The following is a 21,436-nucleotide window of genomic DNA, read 5'->3' as shown; positions in this document are numbered from 1 at the left end:
TGTTTGTTTTTTTTGTTGAGTTCACTGGGGCTGATTACTGTTGCGTTGCATGGTTTTAGAGGAGCCCAGTGCCATTTTCCAGGGAGTCGAAGAGCACCTGCTCTCTCTGGAAGACTCGTAGGAATGCTTCTTCAAACTGCCTGCAGCTAATTTCACTATGGAATTAGTCTACCATTTTATCCTCCTGTGGCTTCACTCTTTCCCTAGTCCACCAGTATTCTGTTATTTGGAAGGCAAGTTGGACGGTCCTCTCAGGGGACACTGGTTGTGTTTTGTGGACCCATGAGAATGGTGCAATACTGGGTGATCTCACAAGAATCTGTGATGCTGTGGCCCACGGAAGCTTGGGGTGCCACAGAGGGTGTGGGTGCATGCCCGCTGTAGTGGGAGTTCCACAGAAGGCTCGTGGGTTGCCCACTTTGGTGTAGAGCACTGAAAATGGTGTATGGAATTGCCTCGGTCAGGTAGATCACTGCAGAGATTGGGCAGAGGTTTCTGAAGCAGTGTGGAACATTGGCGAGTGTTGGTCAAGCTGCCTTATGCCATGTGAGGCACTACATCAGGAGGGAGGAAGTTCCCTCAGTCACATGGGACCACAGAGCACGAATAAGACCTCCCCAAGGCACACAGGGAGGATTTCCCCTGAAGAAGGTGGGTGGGATTTCCCCTGGTGGAGGGTAAGTGTGCTTTCCCCAGCCCAGGTTATGCTTCAAAGAGTGGAGCACTCCCAGCTGGTTGGAGGGTAGGAGTAAATGCCCTAGACTAAGGGGAGTGGTCTGGAGGTCAGCAGTGGTGTGTGAGAGAAAAGGGAAGAAAAAAATTAAAAAGAAAAAACCTAAGTCCACTGAGACCATGGGGGAATAGAGAGGTTAGGGAAACAAAAGTAACAATATAGCTGAGTCCTGATCCCTGACTGTGAGGCTGGAGGGGTTTAATCCCTGCTCCAAGACAGCAGCAAGCTGTGGCTGTGTTGAGATAAAGCCCTTGTACTGGCTCTAAATGATCCCAGCTCCAGTTGAGACAGTGGTGAGGCTAATGTCAAACCCTAGCTGGCCTCCACTGTGGTAATCCAAGATCCCCCAGCCCCTCAAAACCTAGTGGATCTGTGCCTAATTGTCTTAGGATGCTCCTCCTGCAACCTGGCAGTGTGGACTTTCCCTCGTACTAACTCTCCTGCATTGAGTTCTTCAGAGTCCCTTTGGTATGTGTTACTCAGTCATCATCTTCCCGGGAGTCATCCACTTGATGAATATCTTTATGTTGTAATTTCAGGCTTTTTCTGTGTTTGGTCTTTAGCATTGGTAAGAGGTTATTTGCAGTAAAACTGACCTTACAGTCTAAAGTTGAGTCATCTTCCCCAAAACAATGTAATCATAATTTGTCTGAGAAGTTCATCACAACTGGTTGGACAATATATTATAAAGTTTTGCTTGCTCTTCAAAACTTGGAAAGTTGTCACCCCATAATACAAGTTAAATGTAGTAATGAAATGAAGCTAGAAATTCATTTATTTTAGAAAATTCAAATTAGTCATCTAGTGGATCTGTTGCCATCTGTGGGAGTTAGATAATTGTCAACTTAAAGATGTATAAAATTGTAGGAGTGGGATTCAAGCTGCCAACCAGGTTACAGACTTATGCTGTCTCCTTGGGGATATAACCTGCCAGAGCCCTGCTATATTTCCACCCACCTAGAATCCACAGGACTCTGTACCCACCAGCCTGTGATCTTCCTGCATTCTGTATCATGTGGCTGCTTGAGTCTGAAAAGGTACTTAGGGACTAGTATTGGACATATGTACTTGAGCTGTAGTGGGCTAGGATGCTGTGTGTATGTGTGTAATTACTTCTTGCTATAAAGCTCTTTCTTATACATAGAAGAGTCTCACTGGAATTGTTTCTCTATTTAACCCAGACGAAGGCACCATCTTATTTTAAAACTGCATTTTATTCAGCCATTCTGATCAAGCTCCTGTTTTGCCCAGAAAAAATTGTAAACTTTCAGAGATATTAAGAGCCATGTGATTTGAATGCTGGTATGATTAGCTCCCCAGTCAATCCTTTTTACACTATCTCCTATTCATTCACTTGTATCTACTATGGTTCGAAACCACCAGTCACTCTATGGGGAAAAGATGTCCTTTCAAGGCTGACAACATCTTTAGTAGGTACACCAGAAGGATTCAATCAGAAAACCCCATTAAGTGAATTGGGCTTTACCTCACACTCACCTATTGAATATTTATGGAAGCAACAAACTGCTCCCTTGGACTTAACCCTATAACGCCTTGCACGACGTTTTTGCAACATTTAATTAAAACTTATCTGGTACCGAAATTATAAAGCTTTTGGAGCCAATGAAGATGTCGACAACATGGTCCCACTTTACTAGTACAAATGCACACCATTAGTCCCGCATTTAGTGGCAAATTGCTTGAATAGTGGCATGTTTTGACCGATTGTGCATTTGAGGGTAAGTGTGCGTTTGCGTTCAGTGCATTTTAAGATAATTTTCAATCTAGTGAAGTTTAGTGTTGATATTCTTTGTTTATGTTCATAAAACAGTAGTTTTTATGGCAAAGGTATAATTTTCATTAAAAACATTGTATTTATTACATATTTCCGCTTTTCCAAAACATAACAAATTTGCTACATTTGTCTTTTCAATCAACGGTGACAAAAATTACCACAGCATTGATTGTGATTTGTTTTATGGAAAATGGCAAATTTATGACCTAGATGGAAGTGGTACAGACTCAGACAAGGAACCATATGCTAATATGGATGAAATTGGTAAATAAAATGTGCATTATATTTAAAATTTTTGATTTTGCAATATAAAATTTTAACTATATTGCTATTCAAACTTTTGATAACAATATTTATTTTTTCCCATGATAGGAAGTGAATATACACCTTATTATTCTGATTTGGATGAATTAGAAGACCCCCGTAGTCAGTAATGTTAATACAAGTGAAGATGAGTTAGAAACTTCAGTTGTTGAGGTTGAGGAATCAATTCAAATAACTACACGTTCAAAGACATCTATATCAAGAAATTGAAGAATTCCTCTTTGGCGGCACATTTCTGGAGATGGTACAGCTAGACCTATGCCTCAATGGTTCGGATAAATAGATTCTTCTCGGGTAGTAAAATGTCCTGTTGAATATTTTAGACATCTTTTTTCTCGAAGGGTAGCATTACTCATATTGTCAACCAATCAAATCTTTATGGAATTCAGTAAAATCCCAATAAACTTCTTGCACTGAGTAGCCAGGAACTTGAGCAATTTTGGGGTGCACTGCTTGCTATGTCGATGGTGAAGCTCTCAAATTCACGTTTCTATTGGAAGAGCAAACTAAACTGTGCTATTGTATCAGAAGTGATAAGTAGAGATAGATGGGAAGATATAAAGTCCAAGATTCACTTCAATGATAATTCCCAAAGTCTGCAAGAGTTCAAAATGAGCATCGCCGAAGTTCTTCTTGAAGGAAAAAGTAATAGACCAACAAAAAGAGGCAGACCTTCTACTAGCTTTACTGATGTTGAGTATGCTAACAAAAGAAAAGAGGTCCTGCCACTAAGAGTATCCCTGGAAGAGATACTCATTTGGATGGTCTTTACCATCACCCTGAGGTCACAAACAGAGGAAGATGCAAAAATGTAAATTGCAAGAGTGAACCAGTATTTTTCTGCAGCAAATTCAAAGTTCATCCTTGTATCACAAAAGAAAAAAAATTGTTTTGTTCAATTTCTCACTAACTAAAATTATAAACAAATAAATTTTGTATTATATTTTATAAATGAAATATTTTCAGTGTTTTTTATTTAATAATAAAATAAGATGAAAAATAATATAGAAATGAAGGTGCATTTTTTATTCTTGTATGATAGATCCATGGACGAATGTGACAATTTGGTTACATTTTTAAAATATTGCAAACTTTATATTTTTAAAATATATTTTGGTTGTTATATATATATTGATAACTATGAAAGTGCAGAATAAAAACAAAAAATAGTTTCCCTCAAATTAAAAATTCAGGCGTTATAGGGTTAAGGGTGAAATTCCCTAGTGGGAGAAGTAATGAAATTGGTGGTCATTGGACTTTGGCTCAGATCCAGTGCTTTGAGGGTACCCAATGAATTGTGGCTTGAGACTATCACATATTTACCATTTTAATGCCCGACTTGTTTTCTTATGACATGTATTAATCTTAGAGGCATTGGTCTTCTTTTGTTAATAAGTGTTATGGAAACTTTTGCCCTCTCATCATCCCCCATTGTTTGAGTAAATGTTGTCCTATAATTTAAGAATTTAATCTGTATGTTAACAATTCAATATGAAGCCAGCCGATACTTCTACAATTTTTCTCAACAGCACTTTAAATTATATAGCATTGGCTATATTGATGACACTGTGAATAAAATTAATTTGTGCTCCAAGGGGATGGTATATGTTCTTTATCATAAAATGAAAATGAAGTTTCTAAAGTGAACCAGAGGCGCATATAAATATATAGTTTACACTGCATTCTAGCTTAAATCTGGGAACATTTTTTTCTTATGACATGGTCATGCTTAATGCTCACCTTTGTGAAGAAATCACAGAAGATATAGGTGCTGTATCAAAGTGTGGTGAAGAAACCAGAAAAACTAGCATCTGGAAGCTTCTCTTCAAACAAGCAGCCATCTATGTGAAGTGTTCATTATGTTCACATGGAAGAAGCGCACTAGCCTGTGTGAAACAAGGATTGTAAATGATAAAACCAAAATCCCAAGGGGACAGTGGTGAACACCCAGTTTTCAGAAGGCTGTTGATGACAGTGGAAGTCCGAACTCGTTTCCAGGGTCCCTACATGGATCAAGCCTTCAGTGTATCCCCTCTGATCATAGTTGAGGGCTGTGGATAGCCTTGTTAACATATAGAGAGCACGATAAAATGGATTATAGCAGATGTAGTTAGGTTAAAATGTGATAGGCGATCATTTGATCTCCTTTTGGACCTATTTTAAAGTTGTTTCAATTTCTCAGTTTGTGACTTTCTATTTGATTTGGGTCTTTCTGTGCTTGGACTAGTCATCGTTGTCTTTTTGTTAGTGTGCTTTGTATGATTTTGTATGCTTGTGTTTTGTTTGTATGGTTTCCTGTATTTGAAACCCAGAATGCAGAGCTCTACAAAGACAGTAACTGAACAGGGCCATAGCAAAGGAGGTGTGGGGACAATGGGGACATAACAACAATGAGTATGAGAACATGTTCTGAAATTGACTGTGGTGATGATTGCATAAATCTTAATATAATTGAAAGATTAACTGGCTGATATGTAAAGTATATGCCAATAAAACTATTAAAACTAGACCTATGTAGACCTAGATGGAGAATATTCAGAGAAACAGCAGCTTCACATTTTAATATGCTTGTTTTAAAAACTCATTTTATTGGGGGCTCGTACAACTCTTATCAGAATCCATACATACATACGTCGTGTGTCACGAACATTTGTACATTTGTTGCCCTCATCATTCTCAAAACATTTGCTTTCTACTTGAGCCCTTGGTATCAACTCCCCATTTCTTCCCCTCCCTTCTTGCTCCCCCCTCCCTCATAAACACTTGATAAATTATAAAATATTATTTTATCATATCTTACACTGTCCAACATCTCCCTTCCCAACTTTTCTGTTGTCTATCACCTGGGGAAGAGGTTATATGTAGATCTTTGTAATCAATTCCAGCTTTCTACCCCACCTTTCCTCCGCCCTTCCGGTATCACCACTCCCACCACTGGTCCTGAAGTGATCATCTGTCCTGGATTCCCTGTGTTTCCAGTTCCTATCTGTACCAGTGTACATCCTCTGGTCCAGCTGGATTTGTAAGATAGAATTGGGATTATCATCGTGGGGGGGGAGAAGCAATTAAGAACTAGAGGACACTGCACCCTGACTGGCTTATCTCCTCTCTGCGACCCTTCTGTAAGGAGATGTTCAGTTGCTTAATTATGGGCTTTGGGCCCCCAATCTGCACCCTAACTCGTTCCCAATGACATGATTTTTTTGTTCTCTGATGCCTGATAAGTGATCCTTTTGACACCTCGTGATCACACAGGTTGGTGTGTTTCTTCCATGTGGGCTTTGTTGCTTCTGAGCCAGATAACTGCTTGCTTACCTTCAAGCCTTTAAGACCCCAGATGCTATGTCTTTTGATAGCTGGACACCATCAGCTTCTTCACCACGTTGGCTTATGCACACATTTGTCTTCAGCAATCGTGTGGGGAAGGTGATCATCATGGAATCCCAATTGAATAGAACAGAGTATTCTTGCATTGAGGGAGTACCTGAATGGAGGCCCAATGTCTATCTGCTACCTTAATACTAAACCTACAAATATATGCATATGTTAGAAAGGGTTCTCTAGGGAAACAAAAGCAGAATGCTAATAATTTATATATATATATATAGATAGATAGATGATAGATAAACATAAGAAATAAACAGTTAATTAATCTATAAAGCAGTACAAATGGCTCAGTGAAACTCACTCCTGTGAGACAGCTGTGACACACTGGTAGTCCTTCAAGTCTTGAGGGTCTCAGGGTAATCCTCTGTAGAACAATTCAGGCTATCTAGCCACAGGCAGCAAACAGCAAGGCAGGTCACCAACAGTCAGCCAGATGACAGGGTCCGACATTCTCCAGCTCCAGAGATGTAAGTTTCAATAGTGTGGCAAAGCAGGTCTTGAAGGAACCTCAAATTACAGTGACATAGTCCATGGGTGGGTAGGTGTTCCACAGGCAGTGTAACTTGCAAATTGCGGCACAGAACAAACAAGGCAGCTGCACACTGGTCCGATGATCAAAGAGCAAGAGACAAGAAAGGCGAGGCTTGCCGAGCCATTTATTTTTCTGCCCTTCAATTAATCCCACATGTGTTCATTGGCCATGGTAGCACAATAAACCTACCTATCACAATTCACATAAATCGATTTCCCCATCATCATATATAAATATATTTACATATGTACATGCCTGTATTTATACCTCTATAAATGCCCTTTGCCACCTACTTCTTTCCTCTATTTCCTTTTACTTTCCTTTTGCCCCACTATCATATACAGCCTTCATTTGGATTTCAGTAATTCCTCTCTGTTACATTTCCCTTGATCAAGCCCTACCGGGCCTCTTACACCCTCCTTGCCACTGATTTTGGATCACATGTTGTCCCCTTGTCCCTGGGTTGGTTAACACCACTGCCTTTCCCCCACCTCCCTCTCTCCCAATGGAATTGACAGTTCCATTGTTTTCTCCTCCAGATTGTTTATCCAACCTATCTTATCTAGGCTGTTTATCCAACCTATCTTATCTTATCTAACCTATCTCATCCAACCTATTTTATCTTATCTAGATAAGAGATAAGAGATAGTAATATGCACATTAATATGCTTTCTTAAGAACACTTTCTATGATTTTATACCAGAGAAAAAATTGAAGAATTCTACTAAGATCTTCAGTCTGAAATAGATCAAACAGTCCTCAAGATACATTGATACTTATTGGTGAGTCAAATATAAAAGTTGGAAACAAAGAGGAAGGAATATTTGTTGGAAACTATAATGCTTGGTGGTAGAAATAAAACTGGAGATTGCATAACAGAATTTTGCAAGACCAACAGATTCTTCATTGCAAATGCCTTTTTTTTTACAACAAATAGATGATGACCTACACATATAGATTTCTTCAGATGGAATACACAGAAATCAAATTGACTCTATCTAAGGCAGAGACCATAGAGAAGCTCAGCCAGCTAAATCCACGCCAGGCTTGACTGGAATAGACCATGAATTTCTCTGTCTCTCTCTTTTTCTCCTCTGTCTCTTTTTTTAATAGATCATTTTATTGGGTTCTCTTACAGCTCTTATAACAATCCATACATCAATTGTATCAATCACATTTCTACATGTGTTGCCAACATCATTTCCAACACATTTTCTTTCCACTAGAGCTCTTCGCCTCCTCCTTTTCCCCGTTCCTCCCTACCCTTGTGAACCCTTGATAATTTACAAATTATTTTTATTTTCCTATTTTACACCGTCCACTGTCTAACTTCACCAACATTTCTGTTTTTTTCCTGGGGAGGGTGGGGTGGAGGGCAGTTGTACATTGATCATTGTGATCATTTCATGAATTTCTCATGTAAGTTGTCACTGAAGCTGAAGAAAATGAACACAAGTTCCTGTGAGTGAAAATATGACGTTGAATATATTCCACCTGAATTTTAAGAAGTTCTCAAGAATAGATTTGCCACCTTGAACACAAATAGCCTAGGACTGATGACCGGTGGAATGACATCACGAGCATAATACACAAAGAAAAAAGGTTATAAAAAGACACGAAGAAAGAAAAGTTCAAAGTGGATGTCTGAAAAGACTCTGAAACTTGCTCTAGAGAGTAGAGTAGCTGAAACAAATGGTAAAAATTATTAAACCAAAAGTTGGACAGAAAATTTCACAGGGAAGTCTGCGAAGATAAAGTATTATAATGAAATATGGAATGAGAAAACCAAAAATGAAGGACACACACTCAGTATGTAAAAAGTGGAAAAAGTTGAAGAAAAAATTCAAGAATTGCATTGAAATGGTAAATTATCCTATGGGAAAAATGTTGAATGATGCAAAATGTATTAAAGAAGATGAAAGGAACATACAATCACTATATCAATATCTCTATCCATATATATATATATATATATATATATCACTATACATGATCACCATACCACTCACTATATTATCAATATATCAAGAGATAGCATATGATCAAGAACTGATGATACTGAAGGAAAAAATTCAATCTGTACTGAAGCCATTAGTAAAAACACAGGCTCTAAGAAATGACAGAATACAAATTGAAATCTTTCAACATGCTGATGAAGCACTAGGAGTGCTCACTCAAGTGTACCGAAAAATTTGGATGACAGTTACTTGTCCAAATGACGGGATGAGATCCATATTTGTACCTATTCCCCAACATGCACAGAATGTGAAAATTATTGCACAATGCCATTAATATCACATGCAAGTAAAATTTTGCCGAAGATGATTCAACAATGATTTCAGTGGCCTATTGACAGAGAGCTGCCAGAAATTCAAACCAGATTCAGAAGATGATGTAGAACAAGGAGTATGGCTGACATCAAATGTGTCTTAGGCTCAAAGTAGAGAATGCCAGAAAGATGTTTACTGATATTTTTTCGACTATGCAAAGGAATTCTACTGCAAATCATAACCAACTATGGCTAGCATTGAGAAGAATGGGACCTTCAGAACACTTCAATGTGCTCATGTGGAACCTATGCATGGATCAGGAGGCAGTCATTTGCATAAAACAAGGGGCTGTTGTATGGTTTAAATCAGGAAAGTCAGTATTATCTCCTTAACTACACGTATTCAATCTGTAAGCTGAACAAATAGTCTAGGAAGCTGGACTATGAAAAGGAGGCATCCGATTTAGAGGATGGCTTGGATATGCAGATGATACAACCTTGCTTGTAAGTGATGAGAATTTGAAGCACTTGCTGATGGAAATCAAGAATTGCGGCCTTCAATATGCACTGCAACTCACTGTAAAGCAAACCAAAATTTTCACAAGTGGACCAATAGGTAGCATCTTGATAAACAGAGAAAAGATTGAAGTTGTCAATTATTTTATCTTGTCTTGGATTCATGATGCATGCATATAGAAGCACCAGTCAAGAGATAAAAGGGCACATTACATTGGCTCAATCTATTGTAAAAGACCTCTTTAAAGTGTTGAGGAGCAGAAAGTCACTTTGAACACTGAGGTTTGTCTGATTCAGGCATATTATTTTCAATCTCCTCATATTCATGTGAAAGTTGGGCAGTGAATAAGGAAGGCAAAAGAAGAATCGAGGCAACGCAAATTTACTTGAACCCTCTGTCAAAGATCAGCTCTTTGTATTGGATGTATTTGTTTTTTTGGGTTTCTTTTTTGGGGGGGTGGTGGTCAATACTGCTTCATTGGTCTATGTATAGTTCTTCCTGCCAGGGTCAGACTCTTTTGACTACCTTGGTTTTGTAGGCTATGAGATTGGGAATTGAAGATCTCTTCTCACTGCCGTCAAGTTGATTCTGACATATAGTGACCCTATGACAGAGTACAACTGTCCCTGTTGCTTTACAGAACTGTAACTTTTTATGAGAGTACAAAGCCTCATCCTTGTCCTGTGGAGCAGCTAGTAGTATTTAACTGCTGACTGTAGCAGCCCAAAGTGCAACCAACGGTGCCACTAGGGCTCTGAGAGGTGTTTTACTTTGTTGTTGTTGTTTGTAGTACTTTCTTTATCTGAAGTCTCTTTCCTTTTCATATTATGCTAGTGATTAGCTTTTCTATCTTTTTAAAGAATATTGTTGGAATCTAGATTGGAATTGCCATATATATATATATATATATACACAAATATTTTATTGTTGATGCTTTTTATGATGTTACGTCTTCTTATCCATGAGCATCATACATTCTTCCATTTATGTACGTTTCTTTTGGATCCATGTAGTAGTGTTTTACCTTTTTTTTAAAAAAAGCATTTGATTGGGGGATCATACAACTCTTATCACAATCCCTACATACATCCATTGTGCCAAGCACATTTGTACATTTGTTGCCATCATCATTCTCAAAACATTTTCTTTCTACTTGAGCTGTTGGTATCAGCTCCTCATTTTTCCCCTCCCTCCCCACCCCCTTTTATTATTTTTTTAATACAGGTCACTTGTTTCTCTGGTTAGATTTATTTCTAAATATTTAATCTTTTGAGTGGCTTTGTAAATGATATTGTCTACTTGATTTCCTTTACAGGTTATACATAAGCAAAATTGAATATTCTAGAATTCCCATTCTTCACTGTTTTTTATAATTTATGATTCAAGTAATCAAATGTCTTTATGTAATAATTAAACACAAGTACATATAGCTTGATTTTCTGACAGTGTCATGCCAATATGTTATTGCAACTGTTTGAAATATCTTCAGTAATTTTTGCTTGCATGTGATATTAATGATATTGTAATCATTTCTACCTTCTATTACATGGACTTTCTTTGGAATGTTAACAAATAATATTTTCCCTGTTGATTGGTCAGGTAGATGTCTTCCAACTTTACATGGCATATGACAAAACTCAGGTTTCAATGATTTGAGATGCTAGCATATGACCAAGAACTATTAGTGATGATAGAAATCCAAAGTGTACAAAAGCATTGATGAAAAACTAGAAGTTTACCTAACATCAATTCAGAGAATATGACAATAGTATACATGCAATTTTGAATATATGTACACAATGACACAATTTTAACCCTTTTGCTCTTATTTCAATGCAAGAATTTTGCTCTTTGACCATCCTTTTAAGACATGAATATATTCTATGTTATTCAAGATAGAAAGAGTGGACAAAGATGTAGCCTGTATGGTTCATGAAATTGGAATGCCATTTGTACCTTTCAATGGTATATTGAATCTGGTCAAGCCCTTTCCTCTTCTCAAGCCTTGAGCTTACTCATCTACAAAATGGGAATAATATTAGCCTTGCGATGTGGTATTGTGAGAGTAAGTGTATGCATATTAAAATGTCCAGGTTAGAGCTAAAAACAGAGCAAGTTAATTAAAGTAGGGACATGACTAGTTGCTGTTCTGAACGTCCATTTCGATAGTGTTGTTGATTCCTCGATCGTCATCTTTCCGTGGATCCTCTCATTTGGCTTTCCTTTCTACTTTTAGTATCCTCAAATAGTGATTCTCTGTAAATAAAGAGCATATTGAGGCCCCTTGTTCGTCATTTAATCAACACATAGATTCTCTAGTCACTGCTGTCTTCACAACCAAAAGATGAAAAAGAAGCAACAAACATGGAACTACCTAAAATAACACTGCAAAGAGCTTCCTCCAGCCATATTTCTCATTGTTGTCCAGCAGAGTGATTTCCTGAATTAGAGGGTTGGGGACGGAAGTGGAGCTGCATCCCTCAATCCTCTGCTTTTGGCAACTTCCCAGAGGTACAAAATCCAGTTTATTCACAGGAGAACCCCATTCACAGTAGGTGTGCTGTGAGTGCCCCCAGTCTGGAAGTTGGAGCTTGGACAGGGCTTCCTGCTGCTGCATGCCTTTCTTGATAGCCCTTCCTTGACCCCTCTCTGCCTTTTCCTTGTTTCCTGTCCTAGTAACACAACAGTACTTTTTCCATTGTAGTATCTCAGGGTCTCCTGTAGCCTGAGCAGACTTGCATCTTACTCTGCACCTTAAGAAATTTTTCTAAGTATTTCTTCCACATGAAGAGAAGTGAATAGATGTCTCCACTTTATTCCACAGGGAAAGAGAAAAGGGGCGCTACTATATCGGGCTGAGAAGATCCAGACAACTATGGTAGTGGGCAAAAAAGGTTTCAGTTCTGGTGTAACAAATTGCATACTCACACCAGTTTTCCATGCATATATTCTACTTCCAATAATTAAATGGAGGTATTCTTCATAATGTCGACATAGTTATGAATCTGACATGCATGCTGTCCCCAGACAATTTGGATCTGTACGTGCTTGTGTTTCTGTATTGTGTATGTGTGTTTTTGTATTGTGTGTGTTTGTATGTGTGTGTGTGTGTATATACTTATGAGACAGTGGTGATGTGGGCTATGTTTCTATATATGGAATGTGATGTGTGTTAGAGTGGTGTTGATTAATGAAATAGAAAGCAATAAGAAGTATTGATCTCCATTTTCCATTGTGTTCTAGTGAACAGATTCCAAAGTATATAGGAAGAATTTGAAATTAGGAACATTTCAATAAAGCTCTTCTTGTAAATTTTCATAAATTTAACAGAAATTTATCCTAATTTCATTTAATAGGCATCTTTTGTAGATGTTGTCCTTTCAATTTCTAAAAACGCCCGAATTTTATGTTTGTAGGTCAGTACGTTTTAGAAGGTCCATTATTTTATCTTCTATAGTTCTCTAATATGTTTGATAGTGTGTTTATGTCTTGTATTAGGGTCCTTAAGTGTGTCATTTTTTGTTGATGTTTGTGGAGTTTATTTTTAGTTCTTTGGTCAATCTTGAGTTTGTTTTTGCATTTGGTGCAAGGTATGGATCCTCACTATTCTATTGCAGTTGATTATCCAATTAGTCCAGAATCATTTGTTGAACAGGTTATATTTCTTGCTCATTTAATGTGTTTTATTCCTTTCTGAAAAATTAGGTGTGTGTAGGTACTTTGTTGAATTTCTGGGTTTTCAGTTCCAATCCATTGGTCTTCGTATCGATCATTGTACCAGTACCAGAGTAGTTTGATTACCGTGGCTAAGTAATAGGTTTTAAAGTCTGGGACCACCACTGTCTGTCAGTTCCCCCTATGGTGGTGGCTTGTGAGTGGCTGTGATGCTGGAAGCTCTGTCACTGACATTTTAAATGCCATCAGGGTCACCCAGAGTGAACAGACTCAGCAGAGCCTCCAGACTTAAAAAAGACAATGAAGAAGGACTCCACTACCCACTTTGGAGGAAGTAGCCATTGAGAACCTCGGCATAACTTCAAGACATTAAAGGTCTGAATAAAGGAAGCAGAACATATTCAGAGATAGTGCCAGAGGATAGGCCACTGGGGTCTCTAAATGTTTGATTGAATTCCCCATTGACACCATCTGGCCCTGGACTTAAGGAAGGTTTTTTTTTTTTAAGTGATAATTTTATTGGGAGCTCTTACAGATCAAGCAGTATTGTACAATTGTTAACACAATCAGTTTCAAAACATTTTCTTTCTTCTTGAACTCATTGGAATTAGCTCCTCTTTATCCCCTTCTTACCCCCCAGAAACCCTTGTTTGTTTATTTATTCCTGGACTTTTTTTATGTTGGGGAGGTTTTGGTTTTGCTTTTGTTTTTCTGACTAGATCTATTTCTTCTCATGTTATAAGTTTGTTGAGATTTCCTACACCAGCTTGTGGTAATTTAGGTAAATATATATTTCTAGAAAGTTATCCATATTTTCCAGATTTGTTGGTTCTGTTGTAATGGCACCCATTTCACATCATATTCATAGAATTTGCTTGTTTACATTCTTTCCTTTGTTAGATTTTCCTGTGGATCATTAATTTTGTTATTTTTTCAAAGAATTTCTTTCTCGTATTGCTTTTTCCTATAGTTTTTAAAATTTCCAATTTATTTATTTATGCCTTAATCTTTCTTATTTCTTTTCTTCTAATGTCTGAGGATTTGTTTTGTTGATTTTCTCTCAATTATCATCATGAATGTATTAAGTATTTTAATTCACCTGCCTTTTTGATGTGTCCAGTCATTGCTATACACTGCTATCTAAGTACTGCTCTGCCATTCCCAAAGATTTTGATATGTTGAATTTTCATTCTCATTAGTTTCAAGGAATCTTTTGGTTGTGTTCTTCATTTTTTCAAGTACCCAGAGGTTTAAAGTATTGTTCATTTTCCATTTACTTGATCTTTGGAGTTGACCGCCCTATGGTTGATCTCTAATTTATGGCATTGTAATCTGCAAAGATGGTTTGTTGTATCTTGATGCTTTTGAATTTAATGATGCTTGTTTTGTGGCCTAAAATAGGATCTATTCTGGTATACATACCAAAACCTCTAGAATAATAAAAGTGAAATGATTTTTTTATGTTATGTGTTCTTTATATGTCTAAAAGATCAAGGTGATTGATTGTGGTATTTTCTTTATTTTTGTTGAATTTCCTTTGAGTTGACTCATCTTTGTTTAAAAGTGATGTATTGAAGTCTCCAAGTTTTATTGAATTATGTCTGCCTCTTCATTTCTGTAAGAAATTTATTCATGTATTTTCATATTTCCTTTGGTATATATATGTATATATTATTATTATTATTATTATTATTATTATTATTATTATTATTTTGGTTTCTTTCTCAAGTAAAGTTTTCATAATTATACTGGGACATTTGTCTGTCATTATGTAACTTACTTTGATTTCTATTTTGTCAGAGATTAAAATTGCTACCCCTGCTTTCTTTTGACTGCCATGATTTTTTTCCATCCTTTGAATATTAATCTGCTTATCTTTATATCTAAGATGTATTTCTTATAGGCCACATATTTATGGTTTATTTTTTCTTATCCATTCTGTTAGTCTTTTTCTCCTAAGAGGTGAATTCAATCCATTTACAGACAGTGTTGTTATTAATAGATATAGTTTTGCTCCTGCCATTTTGTTTTTGTATGGTGATACCGATTTGAAGTTTGATGGTAGTTTTTCCTGTTGTATTCCTTTTATCTATTGGTTCTCTTTGTACATATTCTTTCAGCTTTTTGTTGTTGGTGGTGTTGTTGTTGTCTTATTGCTTCACTAGCTTATATGATTTCTGCTTTTTTGTTTTCTTGTGACTTTAACTTTTTCTTTGAGGATTTGTGTGTTTGTGAATGTGTGGTTTTCCTTTCAAAATCAAAACCGTATTTTGTCTTTCCTTTTTTTGACAGGCTCAATTCACTTTATTCTTTTTTATATCAAATCGACAATGTGGTAGGCACAGCTGGAGCCTGAGTCCTCTGCACGGGGACTCTGGTGTGGGTCTTCACAAGATGGTCAGTGAATTCCTGATAGGGAGACTTGGTGAACACTGTAGGTCTTGGAGATGTCATCAAAGGTGGCCTTGGCGAAGTTTCCAAGGGTATCTGTGCAGCCCTAGCCTAGGTGTACCAGTCATCATTCCCTGCCATCATCAGCAGCTTCTTGGGCACAGAGGCTGAGACGATCCCAGGGCCCAGGGGGCAGGATGAGATGCACCAGCACAGACCCATGGCGGCCGGTCACCTTGCAGGGAACCATGTGTGGCTTGCCGAGCTTGTTCCCACAATAGGCTCGCCACACGGGGACAATGAACAGCTTGGCCAGGATGACGGCCCCTTGGATGGTGGTGGTGACTTCCTTGGAGCACTTGACGCCCAGGTCAACATGTTGTAGTCCTCGATGCAAACTAAGATCTTGAACCTGATGCACTGGCCGGCTCGGGTCTGCTTCGGCACAGGCATGATATTTAGGACCTTGTCCTTGAGGGCCATCCCCAGGAAGAAGTCAGTGATCTCAGACTACTTGATGGGCAGGAGAACAGATTGATCTCCTCCAGGGACTTGATCTTCATGTCCTTGATCAGACCACCCAGCTTGGTGAGAGGGAGCCACTCCTTGTCTTCCGTGTTGCCTCTTCGAGCTCCGTGGCCTCATCCATGGCCATAACCACAGCTGCAACCAGGTCCTCCTCGCACAGGCTGCCCCTGAAGCCTCCACAGAAGGCCACAGAGAGCTCATGTTAGGGACCCCCGGAGCCTGCGGGCCCTGCAGGCCCTCCTGCTGCACTGGCGTCATCCGCCATTCTGTGTTTTCTCAGAGAAGCCAGTTTGTTGTCTCTCATGAACAGTTTGATATCTTCTTTGTTTGACTATTTGTTGTCTACTCTGTTGGCTCTGGTTTTTCTTGTTTGTTATCTTCATTGTGGTGTGTTATCAATGGTTACTTGTTTTGATTTTTTTAATTCTTTTTCTCCATCAGCATTACATAAGTAGTATACTTTCTCCATAGCAATCATACCAATCAACGCAGAAAAAGCATCTGAGAAAATCAAACACCCAATTCCTAATAAAAACATTCAATAAGATAGGTAATTCTTCAACATAATAAAGGCCATATGAAAAATCAATGGCCAATATCCCACTCTATGGGGAAATGCTGAAACAAGCTCACTGAAAACAAGAACAAGACCAGGATGCCCTTTATCACCACTCTTTTTCAACATTGTGCTGGAACTCCTAGCCAGAAACATAAGACAAGAACAAGAAATTAATGGACTGCATTTGGGCAAAGAAGAAGGGAAACCTGCTATTTTCAGATGATTATGATTTTGTATAAAGAGAAATCCAAGGTTTCTACAATAAGAATGTTGGAAACAATTAAGGAAATTAGTAAAGTGGTAGGAGACAAGATTAACAAGAAGAAATCAGTTGGACTCCTACATACCAATGAAGAGAGATCTGAAGCTAATTAGGAACTTCATATGGAGAGGGAAGGGACACGAGATCAGCAAAGAACTTCTCAAGAAGAAGAACAAAGTAGGTGGTCGTGCACTATCTGACCTCAAAACGTACTACACAGCCACAATTGTCAACACGGTAAATGTATAGGTCCTGGTATAATGACAGGACAGATAACCTAGGAAAAGGGAGTCTGTCTGTAGACAACTGACTTTTGACAAAGGACTAGGAAATAAAAAATGGAAAAGGGGTGCCTTCTTTAACAAGTAGTGCTGGCAAAACTGGATATCCACCTGCAGAAGAATTGCCCTATATACTCGTGTATAAGCCAAGTTTTTCAGCACATTTTTAATGCAGTTTTGGTGGTAAAATTAGGTGCCTCGGCTAATATTTGGGTTGGCTTATACTCAAGAATATACGGTAAATAAGACACAGACTTTACCTTATGAACAAAATGAGCTCAAGGTGGGTCAGAGACCTACATGTAAAACCCATAGTTATCTGTCTCATCAATGTGAAAATCAGTACAGATCTAAGGGCCCCAGTGCAAGACCCAGTGGACTATTAGATAAAACAGAGGAAGCACACCCAGTGAAAGACCAAATATATGACCAGTGAAAGACCAAATAGATGACCAGTGAAAGACCAAATAGATGACTGGGAAAGATGACCCAGTGAAAGACCAAATAGATGACCCAGTGAAAGACCAAATAGATGACTGGGAAAGATGACCCAGTGAAAGACCAAATAGATGACTGGGACATATTAAAAGGAAAATACTTCTGTACTTCAAAAGATTTCATCAAAAGAGTAAAATGAGACTAGAAAAATATTTAAGAATGATATAACAAAGAACTAATTACTAAAATCTACAGAAATCTGCAACAATACATGCAGGAAAACCACAAATAATCCTCTTAAAACTTCAACAAAGAATCTGAGTAGATAATTCACCAAAGTATGACATTTGAATGGCTAACCATCGCATGAGGAAATATTCTAGTTCGCTGGCCATCTGGGAAATCAGAATAAAAATAATGATGAGATACCATCTTACATCCACAACCATGACCCATTAAAAAATGAAAAATGCTGAAGATGTATGGAAATATTGGAACTCTTATGCACTGCTGGTGGCCTTGTAAATACGTGCGACCATTTGGGAAAGTGAGATGGAAAACTCGAAAGCAACTGACAATAGAAGTACTGTTGCTGGGCATGTACCCCAAAGAAATAGGTGTTGCCAGGTCAGCCAGTCCATTAACACAGACTGCCAAGCAATGCAGTAGAGAGCCTGACTGGTGGACACGAACCATACACCATCATCTCTGAGTATGACTCAAAAGCCACTTTGAAAGAGGAGACTTCACTTCAACTGGAATCAGGTTTTCAAGATTGGTGGAAAAGAGGGGACCACTTAGGGGTTGCCATGCAAAAATGTGATGAGCACCCCCGCCATACCAGCTGACATTGGTACCAGAGAGATAAATGATACTGATGTGAAATCAAGCCGAAAGGTGGGAAGGGGAGCTTACATGTGTCACAGAAGTCAAGTGCGTTTTTTAGGTTGAAAAGTGTGGGTAACCAACATCCTAGTGGGAAAAAAAATGACTAACAATACTTAGATGGATCCCACAGGGAGCATATGCTCCTAATAGGGTACATTGACCCGAATATCTGTACAGCCCCTGGGGACCCAGGCCATGTGCCACCAAATACCGGGACATGGAACCCTGCATCTTTGAGACACCCAACAGTAGTAGAGTAGCAATATCATGAGGCTAGGGGGCTGCTGGGGGCAGGGGGAAGAGGAAGAAAGGGGAAGCCCATCACAAAGTTGGATATATAGCCCATCCTCCAGGGGGACAATTAACAGAAATGTGGGTGAAGGGAGGCCACAGAGAGTGTAAGATGCAAAATAACAACAATAATATATAATTAATTGAGGATTCACAAGGAAGGGAGGGTGGGAGAGAGAGGGGAAAAAAGAGGAGCTGATATCAAGGACTCAAGTAGAAAGAAAATGTTTTGGGAATAATGGCAACATATGTACTAGTGTACTTATTACAATTGAATGATGGATTGCGTAAAATTTGTAAGCGCCCACCAATAAAATGATTAATTTTTTAAAAGATATAAAACAAAACAAAAATATATACTCCAAAGACCATATTAGAGGGATGTGATGTGCAAACCCCACTAGGTGAGGTGGACTCTTCCTCATACACACCTGTAATCCTAGGATTTAAGGCCAAAACCACATGGTATGTGAAGAAGCAGAAGACAACTTTTCCGAGAAAATTGAACTGCCAGTAGGCAGACTACCATTTGCTTATTATTTCAATGCCTTAATTACTTTAATAAGATATGTATTATTCTGGCAGATGTGTGTCTGATATTGTCAGTGAATATTATTTTAAGGTTTGCCTTTCCACCAATCCCCATTGTTTGTGTCAATTGTGTCCAGTCATGTATTTAATCTGTACAAATCAATAATCCATGCAATACAATTTGTTTTGAATACTTTACCATGGGCTAACTCAAGAAACAGAAGGACCTTAACTCTAGGAATAGGATCCATAAGGTTCTCTAGCATAAAATAACAAAGATGTCTCTAAGGTGAACCAGGGGCATATAGGACACATAGATATCGGAATGGATTGGGGGCTTATCCAACCTCCACTGTAAGAACAATTAGTTCTGAAGACATGGCCCTGCTTGATAAGCATCTGCATGAAGGAAATATGGCTGCTGCGGATGTTATGTCAGAGTGTGGTGAAGAAACTAGATAATGTCCGGCTATCAGAAAGAAAAGTGGCTGTGGCTTCAAGACTTGTTTTCAAACAAGCAGCCATCTGAGTGAGACTCCAACCAAGCCCTCATGGAAGCAGCACACATATATGAGTGATGCTAGGACTGTAAATAAATTGTGAAATTCTGGTTTTCAGAGGGCTATGAGTGACCGTGGAAGCCCAAAGTACATTTGCAGGTTCTACACCTGGAATAAGCCTCCAGTAATTTCCCTTGGAGCATAATTGAGGGATGTGAATGGTCTGATAATCAGAGGATTATAGAAATAATTATAGTACATTAAAATTAAAAATCTGACTTTAATGATTAAAACCTTATCGTTTGATCTCCCTTTTGATACTCTTTGAGCTTGATCTGTTTTTTAAAATGTTCTTTTTTTCTTATTTTTTTTCAAATTGGGATTTACCTGTTGTATTTTGTTATTGTTGGTAAAGCTCAATGAATAATTTTGTAGTAAATAATATTATTGTGCATTTTGTCTTGGTAAAGTTGATCTATGGTATCCTAAAGGCAATTTCTTGTTAATTCCCAGTGAATAGTGTTTCTAATGGATGTTTTGAAATATCTTCAGTCAAGGTTCACTTTGGGGAAGGGCTCCTACAGACTGTCTATTCAGAAGCAGTTCACCTGTCCATTTGCCTCTGTCTTTCATGCTGACCCATGCTCTTTGCATTTCAGAATCACCACGACAGCAGCATGCATGATGGACCTGAGGAGATACCCACTGGATGAGCAGAATTGCACTCTGGAGATTGAAAGCTGTGTGTATCTACATCGGTGGTTCCTTCGTGTCCACTTTATGTTGTAGGCTTTATTGTCATTAATTAGGATCCAAGCAATGCATTTCATTTTAACTGTCTTAAAGTTAAAGGTTGAATTCTCGACTTGGCAAAACTTATTGTCATGAAAAAGAGAGTTAGACTCTAAAAATGATTTTTTCCCCAATCTCAGTAAGAAAGTCTATTGGGTTTGTTGTAATATAAGAAAACAAATGTTCTCCGTTTTGATTCATTTAGTGAGAAGACAGAAGTGACTGTGCTGTTGGGAATTTAGGCACTCTGAGAAAAATTCATTTCCTATTATGAAACCAACTTTACAAGCAATCAATTTGAGGAATATTCTGATTCTTTAAGGACAATTTAGCATGGAGTACTTCTGTGTGAGATACTAGAACTGAATCTTTATCACCCAACAAGTGTTCTGTCTCCTCCTTGCCCACATTCAATGTTCGCTGTTCTTGTTATTTTTCTTGATCGACCAATTGAAGCAAATTTGTAATTAGCTTCAATTGAACTTGAACTTGTCAATATCTACACAGACTTTTTTGGTAGAGAAATGATTTTGACTTTGCAGTGTTCCTTGATACAACTATAGTGGCATAGAGATCTAGGTCTGATAATAAACACATTGGAAAATGTCCCCAGTACTAGGCTAGTTTCCCAATTCCAAAGGGAAACCCCTCATTGAACCCCCTCCCACACCTCTCTCATTGTCACGTCTGCTTTCAGAAGAGGTGAAGAGCATGTGATCATGTTACATGGTAACTAGTCGAGT

General features: G+C 38.2%; 1 protein-coding gene across 3 annotated transcripts in view; it reads left to right on the top strand.

Moving 5' to 3' along the window:
* The window catches only part of GABRB3 (gamma-aminobutyric acid type A receptor subunit beta3), a 279,016-nt gene that overhangs the window by 193,799 nt on the left and 63,781 nt on the right, over positions 1 to 21,436 (top strand). For all 3 annotated transcript variants that reach the window (XM_075535698.1, XM_075535697.1, XM_075535696.1), the window contains exon 5: positions 20,561 to 20,643. In XM_075535698.1, coding sequence (XP_075391813.1) covers positions 20,561 to 20,643 — 83 coding nt within the window. The remainder of the gene's footprint in view (positions 1 to 20,560; positions 20,644 to 21,436) is intronic.

This window comes from Tenrec ecaudatus, chromosome 17 (genome assembly GCF_050624435.1).
Source record: "Tenrec ecaudatus isolate mTenEca1 chromosome 17, mTenEca1.hap1, whole genome shotgun sequence".
NCBI classification, from domain to species: Eukaryota; Metazoa; Chordata; class Mammalia; order Afrosoricida; family Tenrecidae; genus Tenrec; species Tenrec ecaudatus.
Note: the sequence above shows the minus strand (reverse complement) of the source record. Positions and strands in the feature narration are given on the sequence as shown.